The 13,096-nt window shown below is 45.2% G+C and overlaps 1 protein-coding gene and 1 pseudogene across 2 annotated transcripts in view; both read right to left on the bottom strand.

The window, feature by feature from the left end:
- LOC307096509 (melanoma antigen preferentially expressed in tumors-like) overlaps nucleotides 1-13,096 on the bottom strand; it is a 313,827-nt pseudogene that overhangs the window by 38,029 nt on the left and 262,702 nt on the right. The gene's annotated exons all lie outside the window — the stretch shown is intronic.
- LOC307096486 (claudin-34-like) overlaps nucleotides 7,376-13,096 on the bottom strand; it is a gene marked incomplete at both ends in the record, with an annotated part of 39,136 nt that continues 33,415 nt past the window's right edge. Inside the window, one exon of the mRNA XM_079766153.1 lies at nucleotides 7,376-7,773. Within this exon, the coding sequence (XP_079622279.1) occupies nucleotides 7,376-7,773 (398 nt within the window). The remainder of the gene's footprint in view (nucleotides 7,774-13,096) is intronic.

The raw sequence follows: 13,096 nt of genomic DNA, 5'->3' as shown, positions 1-13,096 counted from the left end.
TGTTTCCAAAGGTCATCCATGTGGCAGTAATCAGTCCATCTCCACTTTTATGGCTGATTAAATATTCCATCGCAGCTCTAGTGTACACAGCTCATTTATATCTACATCTTTTGGGGTCATTTTCACCAGAGGACTGCTGTGAGCATTCTTGGGCTATCATTTCAGTAGAAGTTTCCAGTGATTTTGGGTGCATAATGTAGGGTGGAAAATCTGAGTCATATTGTAATTCAGGGTTAAATGTTTGTTGAAGGAATTTCCATTGTTTTCCACAGCAGCGGCACCTTGTCACCTTTCTGTTGTTTGTGCACAGGATTCCAGTTTTTCTAAATCCTCAACAACCCCTGATATTTTCCTCTTCACACATTGTTGCCTACTTAGGAATGAAGTAGTATCTCATTTGGGTTTTGATTGGCATTTCCCTAATGACTTGTTAAGGTGATCATCTTTTCATGAACTTGTTAGCTATTTGTGTGTCTTCTTTGGAGAAATGTCTCTTGAACCCTTCTGTCCATATACATTTCCTATTTTTGTAGTCAGAGTGTGTACAAGTTCTGTATCTTATAAGGTGATTGCAAAATACTTCTGCTTTATTTCCTTAATTATTCCAGCAGAGATGATCCAGGTTCCCGATTCAGCAAGCGTTATAGCCCACCATGTAGGGAGGGTGCACACTGTGACCCTGGCCTTGCAGGTTCTTGAGGTGAGAACTCCTGTAGAACACACAGGTGTTTAAAAGTGTTCCCCTCTTTCTGTTAAATTACAGCAGGAAGGTTTGGGTTGGGGGGTGAGATAACAGATCAACCTAAGAACTTGTATGCATGCATATAAGCATAACCAATGGATGCAAGACACTGGGGGGTTAGGACATGTATGGGAGTGAGGTGCATGGGCAATGGGAAGACATGTACACATATAATATCTTAATAAAAATTGAAAAATTAAAAAGTTAAAAGTTAAAAAAAAATAAAAGTGTTTCTCTCTTTTATCCAATAGCAGGCTGCAGCTGTTAACTTGGACACAGTTAATTCTGTGTTTTTTACCGTAGTGATCATGATGGCTGTGGGAGCAGCCCTGGTAGAGATTATCTGAATGTCGAACGAGAGGCTCTTATGGACATTTATATGAGAGTTATGGTTAAGTGTCCAGATATACTGTTTGTATGTGACAGGATTGGATTTAATCAGCCGCCATGTGTTACTCTATTTTTACTTCCATTTGCCAAAGGGAGTACTATATGCAGTATGGCTGTTGCATTATCATGGATTACTTGTATTATTTTCTTAGTATCTTATTTGGAACAGTACACACTTTCAGGGATGAGGGATCACAGTCATTTATCTTCCTTATTAAAGAAACAAAATTCTACATTTTCTTTTTTTGGATTTCCTCAACTGAGGATATTTTCTCCAATTGAACTTGGGAGAGTGGAACAGAGAGAATGGGGATGAGAGAGAGCTACATCAATGTAAGAGAGATACTTTGATGTTTTCCTCATGTACAATCCTCAACCTGGTCCAGGAAGGGACGCTGCAACCCAGGGGCATGCCCTTGACCTGCAAACAAACCCAGGATCCTGCAGGGCCAAGGTTGGTACTCTTCCCACTTATGCATACCAGTCAGGGAATATTTTACCATCTATATAATAAAAGCCTAAGCGACCTTTGTGGTGGAATGACCAGAATGACCAGTCGCTATGATGTGCACTGACCACGAGGGGGCAGACGCTCAACACAGGAGATTCCCTCTGATGGTCAGTGCACTCCCAGAGGGGGGAGCGACCCTCAGCTAGAAGCTGGGCTCATGGCTGGTGAGAGCAGCAGCAGTGGTAGGAGCCTCTTCCACCTCCACTGCAGCGCTAAGGAGCAGCGAGCCGAGTGGTAAGGAGCAGGCGGGCAGTAAGGAGCAAGGGGTCCGGGACTGTGAGAGGGATGTCCAACTGCTGGCTTAGGCCCGCTCTCTGCAGGCAGACATCCCCCGAGGGGTCGCGGACTGCAAGAGGGCGCAGGCCTGGTTGAGGGACCCCGCCCCCCAGTGCATGAATTTCATGCACTGGGCCTCTAGTATTTTAATAAGAAGGAGCGGTTGACAGCGTGAAGCATAGGAACAATACAATGGTTAGAATTTCTGCCTGTTTTCAAAAAAATGTGCATTCATATTTATTCACAATCAATTAATTGAGTTGAAACATTATTCTTCAGCTGTATTTTAAATAAATATAAGCCCCATTGCCTTCCTCAGCATTACTGATATCTTTTCAGCACAAGCAGATAAACTTATATGTTTTCCTAATATTTAAGACTTTACTAAGGTCATGTCATACTGATGTAAAATTATTCAATAAGAGGTTCAAGTATTGTTATTTTGTCACTGGTTTGACAGTAGGCTCAGGTGGAACACCTCCAGCACAAAGGTCCCTTCTGACTTACGGTGGAAGCAGTTGTTGAGATGATTATTATAGCCGTAGACGAGATGTTTATGATGAAGGGCATGACAATTATTGCAGCGGAAGATGGGACACTTCTGTAAGGGGTCCCAAGCCTGGTGCTGGCGGAGATAATAAGATTCACCATCTCGCAAGAGAGGAGTACTATATGCTGTACAGTAGCTCAACTTATCGGGCTCATCTGGGAGAATCAGGAGGGAAGCCCCTGTGACAGAGGAAGTAGACACTGAAATTAAAAATGATGCTAAGGTATGGACGGCATTTAGTTTGTAAAGAAATTGTCTTCTGTTAATTAAGAATGACCAAAAGAAAATGGTGAGTTTGGGGAAGAGGCAAGAAAACAGGTCCCTTTATGAAGTTTCTGCGTAGGATGCAAATTTTGAATTATTCAGGGTTATTTCATAAGTGTTGATTTAAATTGCAATATACTTTAACTGTTTAATATGAAGGTCTGCATTGTTAAAATTTTCAGAATAAAGTTTTCCACCAAATGGGATAGCTTGTAGGATTGTACTACAAACAGCAATGTGTATGGAGAGTTGCATTCTTGACTCTAAATCTCCCAATGTGTCTTTGACCATAAGTGCATACCAGATTTTGAACAAACTGCATACAAAATGATGCAGTGTGCTACTTCTTTATGGCATGCTGCCCTGTTTTTCAGTTAGGCAGGGTAAACAAATTACATATTTTCTTTGGAAAACCTAAATGGAAAAAAGGATTGAGGAATCTCCAACAAGGCTGCACGACAATTGTTTGCCTCCTTCCTATGGGATTTTGTATGTCCTCAACTTTTAAAGGAATAGGTTAAGTAGGAAGAAAAATTACATACAGGATGATATAAATGTTTGAAGAAGTCTAAATGTAAGCATCCTTTTGCTTATTAAAATGACATCAGCACCTTACTGAAGTGCGAATAAGATTGAAACATAACTTTTCACTTAAACCAAACCAGTTAGCTTTCCTGACTATACCTCTGAATGAAATGAAAAAAAAGTGCCCCTAGGTAGTGATATGTATTTTACTGTAGAACTACTCATGCTCTTTCTCTTCAACTATTTGACATATAATGTACCACAAAGGGTATGCTCTCCTAAACATCAAGTTACCGTGAAGCCTCAGTATTTTTATCAGTGAATGTAAAAAAACATCATGATGGGAAAGGTTTTTAAAAACTCATCTCTTGGCCTGTTGAGTGTAGAGTTATCAACAAGCCTTCCAACTTGAATTTTAAAAATTACCACAAAAATGTGTGGTTTCTTAAAATTATTTTTATTTGAATAGTGTATATGAAATTAATTGAAAAATTTGGAAGCTGGAACCACAGTTGTTTAAAGACTTTAAAGTCTAGCATGTCACATTGTGGGGCAGTGAGGGAATAAGCCCTATTCGGTTTGGCTCAGTGAGCCCTTTTTCATTGCCACCTGGTATGCTGCTGGATTGGTGAAACACTTAACAAAGCCACTTAGACGTCACATTTACTCAGCAGAATTTTACCAATGTAGGTTTGAATTGATAACGTATTTTGGTGCAGAGAAATACAAGAAGGCGAACAATACAAAACTTCCCAGTATAGAATAGAACACATTATACACAATCCTCTTGGCAAGTGGACTAGAAAGGAAGATTAAGGAGAAGAAAGAAAAGCATAAAAATTCTGACCATGACAAAGGGCTCCTTCTTGTATTTCTTAAATGGATATTGTGGATATCAAACTAAGCTATTTACATACTTTTAAATGCATTTATTTTTACTGTTTTCAGAGAGGAAGGAAAGAGAACCGCCAATGGTGAGAGAAAATCATGGATTGGCTGCCTCCTACAAGACACTTACTGGGCTTGGAGCCCACAACCTGGGCATGTCCTGGACTGGTAATTGCACCCTAACCTTCTGGTTCACAGGTCAAAACTCAACCCCTGAGCCAACCAGGCCAGGCTTTGGCTCTTCTCTATTCAGAGTATTCCTTTTGACACCTGTTTCCCCCAGTTGTCCTAAATCCAACCTGCCTGATTGCTGTGCAGATGGGTAGACTCTGGATACATTCAATAGTAAGCAACCTACTATGTGTGCCTTACTCTCCCTGCTTGCTTTCTGATGGCCTAGAAACCCCCATCCATAGGGCCCTCATGTACAGGATCCCTGTGCACCACCAGTCACCAACTACCCAGGGCCCTTGTATGCCCATCTTCACAGATCATGTCTCTATCTAAACATGCACTTTCTAAGCCTCATTGCCTTGGTACTGTGCCTTTTTGAATATTTTGATGGAAAAGTCCAGATTGCAATAAGGAATTTTGCTGGATTTCTCAGGTGTAGTCTCCAGAACAAATAAAGTGTCAAGTGCAGGACACCCTGTTGAGAGACAACATGCAGCAATGGGTTTTCTTTTGTTTTGTGTTGTTTTAATGTGGTAGGCTTTAAAATTTATTTTTTAGAAAGAGATGAATGGAGACAGACAGAGAAGCATTCATGTGAACCAGAAATATTAATGGTTGCCTGGGGACCAGACCTGCCACCTGGACATGTGCCCTGACCAAGAATCAAACAGGTGACCTTTTTGATGCACAGGACAATGCCTAGCCACACTGGCCAGGGTGCACTGTCTTTCACTTTTCTTCCTTAACTTGCATCTGGTAGCTAATAATCACTATTAATGCTAATAACAGTGGGCAATATTAGAACAGGACATGCTTACAAGGGCTTTACATAAGTTAGCCACCCAGGTGAATCTCACCACAACGTAATGGGACACAGTCTCTATGTGTGGTGAGGAACCAACACCAAGATCATGAGCTATTTAGCCCATGCCCTTCCTCCCCCATAACCTGCCCATTTTTATACTTTTCCTCAAATTTTAGAGGTTCTGATTCCCATCATGGACACTGTTCCCTGTCAAGCGGGGATGGGATGACAAGATGCAAGTCGGAGAGAGAGAGAGAGAGTGTGTCTGATATAAGAGAGAAGCATTTTCTGATCCTTGATCTCTGATCCTCTTTCTTGGGGTTTGGGGGGCTCACTGTCTGTTATAGATATTACAGCATTTTCTCTCCCCACTAGAAGTAGCAGAGTGTGCCTGGCTGGTGCGGGTCAGTAGACCTATGATCCAAGAGGAAGTAGTTCAATTCCCAATGTGGGCAGGCTCCTGAGTTTAGGCCTGGATCCCAGGGGGGTGGGGGCATACAGGAGACTGCCAACCAATGATTTTGTCTCATTATTGAGGCTTCTATCCATCTCTCCCTCTCCCTTTCTCTGAAATTAATAAGAAATGTACTTAAGAAATGGTAATATATGCTCCCAAGCTGATGGGCCCAAACTAGAAGAGGGGAAGGAAGAAGAAAATAAAGTAACAACAATAAAAAGAAAGAAGGGCCAGGTGCTGTGTGTGGAAAGCTAGGAAGCTGCTTACACCCAGCAGAGAGCAGCAAGCAAGTGAGTGGCTGGCACTGAATGAGAGGCAGTAGAAGGAGAAAAAGCATGACTGAATCCCTCATCTACAGGGACACAAAATGCACAAATGCAGCCCTGCCCCTGGGCCTGGGTGTGTAATCTTATCCCCTGGTTTTCCTCTGGCAGGCCACTCAGTGAGCCAAATGAGACAGCCCTGGGCCAGAATGCAGTGGCATGTGGGCAGGGAACCTGTTTCTTGCTGGGCAGCTGACTGTCCGTTGATTATGGGATCCAAACGCACATTATGACATCTCCATTTCACTTGGTTGTATTGCCCCTCAGGGTGGTCCTCCATACCACCAATTCCCCAGAGTTACCTTCACCTGTGTCCACCTAAGTTCTCTCCCGGAACTGGCTTGGGGTTGGCCACTCTTGAGACCCAAAACCCAGGGACTGTCACTGGCTCAGTGTTGATTTACCACCTCCTTGATGGATGAGAAGGAGGGTCATGTGGGGAGAGTCTTCTCACATTCTGACCTAGCCTCCACAAAGGGTTTCATATTCTTAGTATGGGACACGGATACTAAGCAAAGGTTTATGCCAGCTTTATATTGTGCTGAAAGGAATGTAACTGTTTTTACTGGCCACAAGTATTGGACTGCAAGCAGGGACTGGATCCAGGGGGATGGCAGGTGTGGATTTGTGAGTTCAGGCCTCTGACTAGCTGGCAGGATGATGTCCCTTTGAGTACTGGGGTCTGACTTGTGCACAGGGAAGCTCTACCATGGAGTGGCCAAAGGCCAGTGACGTAGGCTCCCAGTGGGGAGGAGTGTTTGAGTCCATGGCCGCTAGGAAGTTGTAGTTCTGTGGTGATCACAGGAAGCCACTTGTTCCAGTCCCTGTGGCTGCACCCTCTGTGGGCTTAACCACTGAATAGTCACAGAGGTAAGGGAGGAGCTACTAGTGCCCCAGAAAGAACCACCAAATCGGAACGGATAAATGGTGATGTGATCTACTGGAGCCAACCTCACCAAGCCTAGTATCTGTGCATCACAGATGCTCATGTCCTCTTATTTAACCAGTAACTGAAGATGGGAGAATCAGGTTAACATATCATAGAGGACACCAGATGGTTCACATTCAGTTCTCTTTATTACTGACATTTATTAATAACCATTCAAGCAAAGATAATTCCCGCATCTACCTCCCAAGCCAGAATCCCTCCCCCCTAGAGATTCAGGTGCATATCTCTAACTCCTTAGGACCCATCTCCCCAAAGAAACCATCTGTCCCCCTGTCAGCATTTCCCCACATCACTGAGTAGTTGTCTGAAACTGGCTGCTGGGTACCTTTAAGATACACTTATGTCTGGGCTTCAGTGTCTAAGAGCCCAGAGTAAAGCCTAAGAGATGTGCACCCAGCTAGACAGACATGTATCAGGGTCACAGAATGGGGTTTGTGTTATAGAAACTTGTACAGCCACAGTGAGGACAGGGATAAGCACAGAAGACCATGCTGGACCGCCCAACTCCTGAAGCATATGCTTCAGCGAGGCATGCACCTGAGCAATTCGGCCCAGGTGGATGGTGCTGCTCTTTCCTCATAACTCTCCAGGGGGGGGGCTGGGTACAGCACACAATTCAGCTTGCTCAGCGCGATGGTGTAGCGAAGCAGGTCCTCCAGGATGGTCATGGAGATGGCATTTTCACTGAAGCTTAGGGTCATGAGCTGAGAGCAGTGGCTCACGTCAGGCAGGAGGTTCATGAACTTGGGGTCCATGATCCCACACTCATCCATGTTCAGGTCCTGCAGGGTGGGGGAGGCTCTCTCTAACAGAAATAGGAGGAGCCCAGAACTGAGGTTGGTCAAGTTGAGCCTCCTTAAATTCAGGACTTTCAGCTGGCTGATGTTCAGTTGATGGGATAAATGTCTCAATTCACATTCTAAAGCAGGCAGTTAATGATGTACAGAGTCTCCAAAGGGGTCTTCAGGCAGCTGGGAGACATAGAACAGTTACGTGAGGGGGATGGATCTGGGGAGCAGAGCATGGTGAGGACGAGCCAGGCCTTAAGGCAAAGAGGCCCATTTCACCAAAGCCTAAAGTTTTCCAGATAATGATCAAACCCAGGATGTTGCCCAGTGAAAAGAGTCATTCAAGTCAGTGCAAATTTGAGTGGAATCCTTTCTCCATCTCTTATCTGCTCTGAGATGGATTCAACTGGATGAAACCTCACACACTCCATTTTTTCATCTGTCATGTTGAGCACATCATACACCCCCATCCTCTTACACATAGGTGTTGTGAGCATGAATGATGGGAGGTAAAGTTGGGGGGAGCTCAGAAAGGAGCCTGACCCAATGTCTCAAGCAGGAAGCAACCAGTGCACTTTAGTATTGGAGACATGACCCGAAATGCCTTCATTTTGGGCTCCCTTGCATCCACAGCCTGGACTCCTGTCTCCCTCATCTCTTAGCCCATGAAACTACTGGCATAATTGCAGAAAGGGCTAATTTGGACAAGGTTGAGCAACATCCAGCGGGGGCTGCCACCCTGCAGGTACTTAGTCCACTGCATCGTCTACAAACTACCTATCCCTTTTCATGATTCCTCCCTCCAGATTCCTGCATTTACCAGGCATTCCCTTAGCAGGAGCCTTTGGCAAGCCTTGGCAGACAGGTGATTCGAGGCAGGTTTGGATTGAAAGGCTGCCATCACCAAATCGCTAAGTGTGGACATTAACCCCTGAAACCTCACATCTGATGGGCTTTCCTCTCTTCACTGCCATCCTTATTTGGTTCTATTACATAATATTCCTTTAGACAATTCTTAGAAGGATTCCCAATCTACCATCACTGGCCCGAAACCCCCTTTACTTCCATTCCTAGCAAGAGTCTCTTTAATAGCATCTTTCTGAGTTCATACATCCTACCTTAGTCTGTGGGGGTGTTACTTGACAACATGCAAGGGGACAGAGGAGTGAACAAGACATTGACTGTATGGACCCTCTAATGACTCAGGCTCTCTATCACTGATGATGGACAGCACATAGGAGGTCCCTTCACTGTGGACTGAAATGAGAAGTGGCTCGCGCTAGTCTGCAGAGAAACCTCACCACACCTCACCTGAGGTTCTGGTCTAGGCGGCCTTTGAGGAAGGAGACAACATCCAAATAGAGATCCTGGAGGTAGAACTGGCTGAGGAACTGAGAGGTGACCAGGCTAACACACTGCTCCTCCTGCTCCAAGGTGGTGTGAGAAGACGTAAATACATGGGAGAGGAGGAACAGACGCAGATTGCCCATCTGGCCTAGGTAAGGAGTGAACTTCCTCAGAGTGGACAGCTTCCAGGTACAATTTACCTGCAAATCCTAGACAGAGTCGAGCTGCACCATATCCAGGATGTTAATGTTTTGCTTCAACACGGCATAAACCGTCAGCTTCTTACAACAAAGGTGCAGCAAACCTCTCGTCTCGCTGACTTTCTTAATAAGGTAGCTGAGGGACTCATCAAGAACACCTTTCTTAAGGCAAAGGTCTACTTACACCTCCATGGGGGCCAAGGGTGGATTTGGCCCTGCCCTTAAGCTGTCCACTTTCCCCCTCTTCCTCATTGATGTGGGACCTCAGGCTCCAGTAGTGAGCAAACATCAGCTCTTGTTCCGGCCCACATGATCCAGAACTCCTGATGAGCTCCCTTCTGTAAATTCAGCATCTGCATTTTCCACCTCCTGTGGAGAAAACAGGAAATATACTGGGGTGCATTAAGATAATAGGGAATGAGTCCCTGACCATGATTCTGTGAATCTGGGCACCTGCGCCAGACACAGGATGGGCCTTTTACTCCATACCCTAGGAATCAGCTGCTCCTTGCACTACTGGGATCCTTCATGGTCCCCATTTCTGGGACCTTTAGGTGCCACCAGAAAGGGTGGACTCCTGTCCCTTCGGTCACCCTCAGCATCTTCATCAGCCCTATATATGAGATGCCTGTTGCAGAATGACCCCAGCAGTGGCTCCAAGGCCTCCCTGAGCGCTCCCTTTGGCCCTTTACGCTCCCATATTCCAGATGTAACTGCTCAGATCCCCAGGGACAACCAGGCTACTGAATCCCCCTCACCTGGGTCGAGTCTCCTGGGCAAGCAGGGCATGGTGCCCATTGAGCACAGTCTGAACGATATCATGGTAAGGCTGTCGATAGTTCATCAGAGCCCCCAGAGGGAGGCAGGGCAAGGGCCAATCCTGCACCTTGGCCTTCAGGATTTTGCTGTGCTTCCCTGCCAAGGCTGCTGTGAACCAAGGTGGGAAGAGCTCCATAGGCAGTCACTCCACAGCATCAATGGCTGAGGCTTCATCCCTCAGCAGGCTCTTGCACGCCAGTTCAGGAAGTCTACGTGGAGCCTGGAAGTTCATCCTGATGAAGTGGCTCTTAAAGACATCCTGGGAAATGGCCAGGATCAAGGCATCTTCTCAGGCTGAGCATGAGCAACCTGGTCCTTCTCCTTTTAGAGGAACCAGTTGAGGGCAAGAGCATCCCAATTAACCCCAATCCCGTTTTCCGCTTAGGGGCTACAAAGGCACTCAGCCCTGCCTCTCCTTGACTGGTGGCAAGACAAGCACCTTGCCAGGCACCAAGGAATGGTGAGATGACCACTGGACCCCTCCCACATCTACCCACTGCCTACCTGTAATTCTACTATACAATGAGTACTGAGAAACCAAAGAGATGGTCCCACCCTTTTCAGGGAAAACCTTTCTGATTATCACTGAAGGACTGAAAGCACCTGGAGTACGCAGCAGTGCCTGGCCAAGCACCACCTCTTGCTAAGCTCCAACAAATAAAACAGATGGGGAAGATTAAGGAACACCCACACAATGCGTACCTTCTGGCCTTGGAGACATTTTAAATTAGAAAGAGTAAAAGCAGCACAAAAGATTTCTAAAGCATGGGGTAGCTAGCAATGAGAAAAATAACCATAAATTTTGAGATGTTCAGTTTATCGCGTGTTCCTTAATCCATGACCACAGAGGGCTCACATGTCACAACTAAGCCTCCCCTCAAAAGAGACTGCAAGCCCTGGTCAGTGTTGCTCAGTTGGTTGAGCATCCCCCCTTGCACCCAAAGGTTGCTTTCAGATTCCATTCCCAACCCCCAGTAGGGGATGGGAGGAGCCCGCTGATGGCTGTTTCTCACATCAATGTTTCTCTTTCTCTTTCTCCCTTCTTCTCTTTCTAAACATCACTTGGCTTTTATTAAAGAACTCCCTTAAGACCTGCTGTCAGAAACACAGCCTGGCCAATAAAATTACAAATGAATTTTGCCAATTTGGCCTACAATAGATTCCTTAGGAATATGCAACTTTCAGATAGCAGGGAAACTTGCTCTGTAAACCTCTATGAATGGCACACATCAGAACACAAATCAAAACGTTTTGGATTACAGCTAATCTGCATCTAGATGCAAAGGCAAAATCTGCTCATTTGTAAGGAAAGAAATGCCAATTCTCTGCCTGCATGTCCTTGAGGACCACCTTAGGCTCCTGATTCACCAGAGTGGACATGGTGCAGGAAGCCCTCTGCTCAGACCTGGGTAGTGATTCTCATGCTCTAGCTTCTGATCCCTCCTGAGCCTCCTCAGAAACCATTATACCCCATCTGGCCACACCTTCTTTTGAGGTCCTAGCTGAAATGGCAATTTCCAACTGAAAGCTGAACCTTAGTACTAGAGATCTCCAGGCAGTTAACCTGATTGGGTTTTGCACTCTTCACACCTCCAACTGAATCCTAGGTCCATTCTTGAAAGGAAAAGAAAATGAAACCAACATGGAAGTAACTTGATGGGTTGTTGGTACCACATCTAGATTCCCTAATGTTCAAGTTAACACACCATTAGGCAGACAAGGTATCCTCTCAAGAGAAAAAGGAATACAATGCAACAGTATTGAGTACCAAATAGTCTCTGACACTTGATGTTACCTCAATTGCACATCCGTGCCCATTCAAAGAGAAACAGAGGGAGAGTTGGTCTTCCAAATTTTGAGGATCAAGCCTTCCCCAAAGGAGGTAGGGCCAAAATCACATCTAGGGATTAATCAGGAGAAGGGATGGTCTGCAAGTTTGTAATGGGACCAAGGGAATCACCCAAGATAAGGTGCACACTTGGGAAACTCAAAGGCTCTGACTGGATAAACTTGATAACTTAAAAGGCTGGTGGTATAGAAGAAAATATGGTGCATCCCTTAAACCCAAGTTGGTGGGGAGTACAGGCAGGCAGTTCAACCACCCTCCCTCTGCGGAGGTAAAGGGCATTTCCTCCAGAAGAGCCAGATGAGCTCAGCAAACTGGCTTGAGAAAATTAAATGTAAAAATGTGGGCTGTGCAGAGGCCAGAGGAGAGGTGTGGCAGGGGAACCTGGGAAGTGACTTATTCAATTCTGAAAGCCATTAAGGGGCGAGAGTCCTGGGCTCTTTGGAATCTTGGAGCCACAGAGAAAAATACACGTGGGCCAAAACACCTATGTATCCTTATCAAGGAGATGCTCCCAGAGGGCATTTTCTTTGGCTCAGGCCTCCTTTTTCACATCCGGACCTTCCACAGGAAACATATTAGGCCCAGGCACGTTCCAGGGGCCTGGCCCTAAACATGACTGCCAAAGTCTGTATGGATAACTAATGTTTGCTCAACCCTATAAAACAACCCATGCATATTGGCTTCAAAAAGGTACTTCTGGGCCCAGGACTAAAACTCTCACTCAGATTGTGAGGAAAGAGTGTCCTCTCTCAGGATTAAGCACAGTGCACAGATACACCTTCGCATTCAAATGTTTTCAAGCTGTACTTGTATTTGACATGTAAGGATCTGCCAAATTTTTGTGATATCCCATGCTGCACTGAGTCACACATTGGATCTTTTGAAATTGAGAGAGGAAGACACAGATATATATATATATATATATATATATATATATATATATATATATATATATATATATATATCCTCTCTAATAAAATGGTAATATGCAAATTAACCAACACTCCACTACATAAACCACGCCCACCAGCCAAGCCACGCCCACCAGCCAATCAGGGTGAGTATGCAAATTAACCCCAATCCAAGATGGCTACAGCCACAGAGAGCAAGGTTTCCCAGGTAACAGAGCAAGCCAAGCTTTCCATAGCCGTTTCAGGGCTAAGCCTCCACTCAAGCTACAAAGTTTCAATTATAGAAGGTAAACAGATCCTGGAAAAAGATGGCGACCGGCAGGAAGGT

This window comes from Cnephaeus nilssonii (assembly GCF_951640355.1).
Source record: "Cnephaeus nilssonii genome assembly, chromosome: Y".
Lineage (NCBI taxonomy): Eukaryota > Metazoa > Chordata > Mammalia > Chiroptera > Vespertilionidae > Cnephaeus > Cnephaeus nilssonii.
The sequence above is the reverse complement of the archived record's forward strand: the minus strand, read 5'-3'. Positions and strand labels throughout refer to the sequence as shown.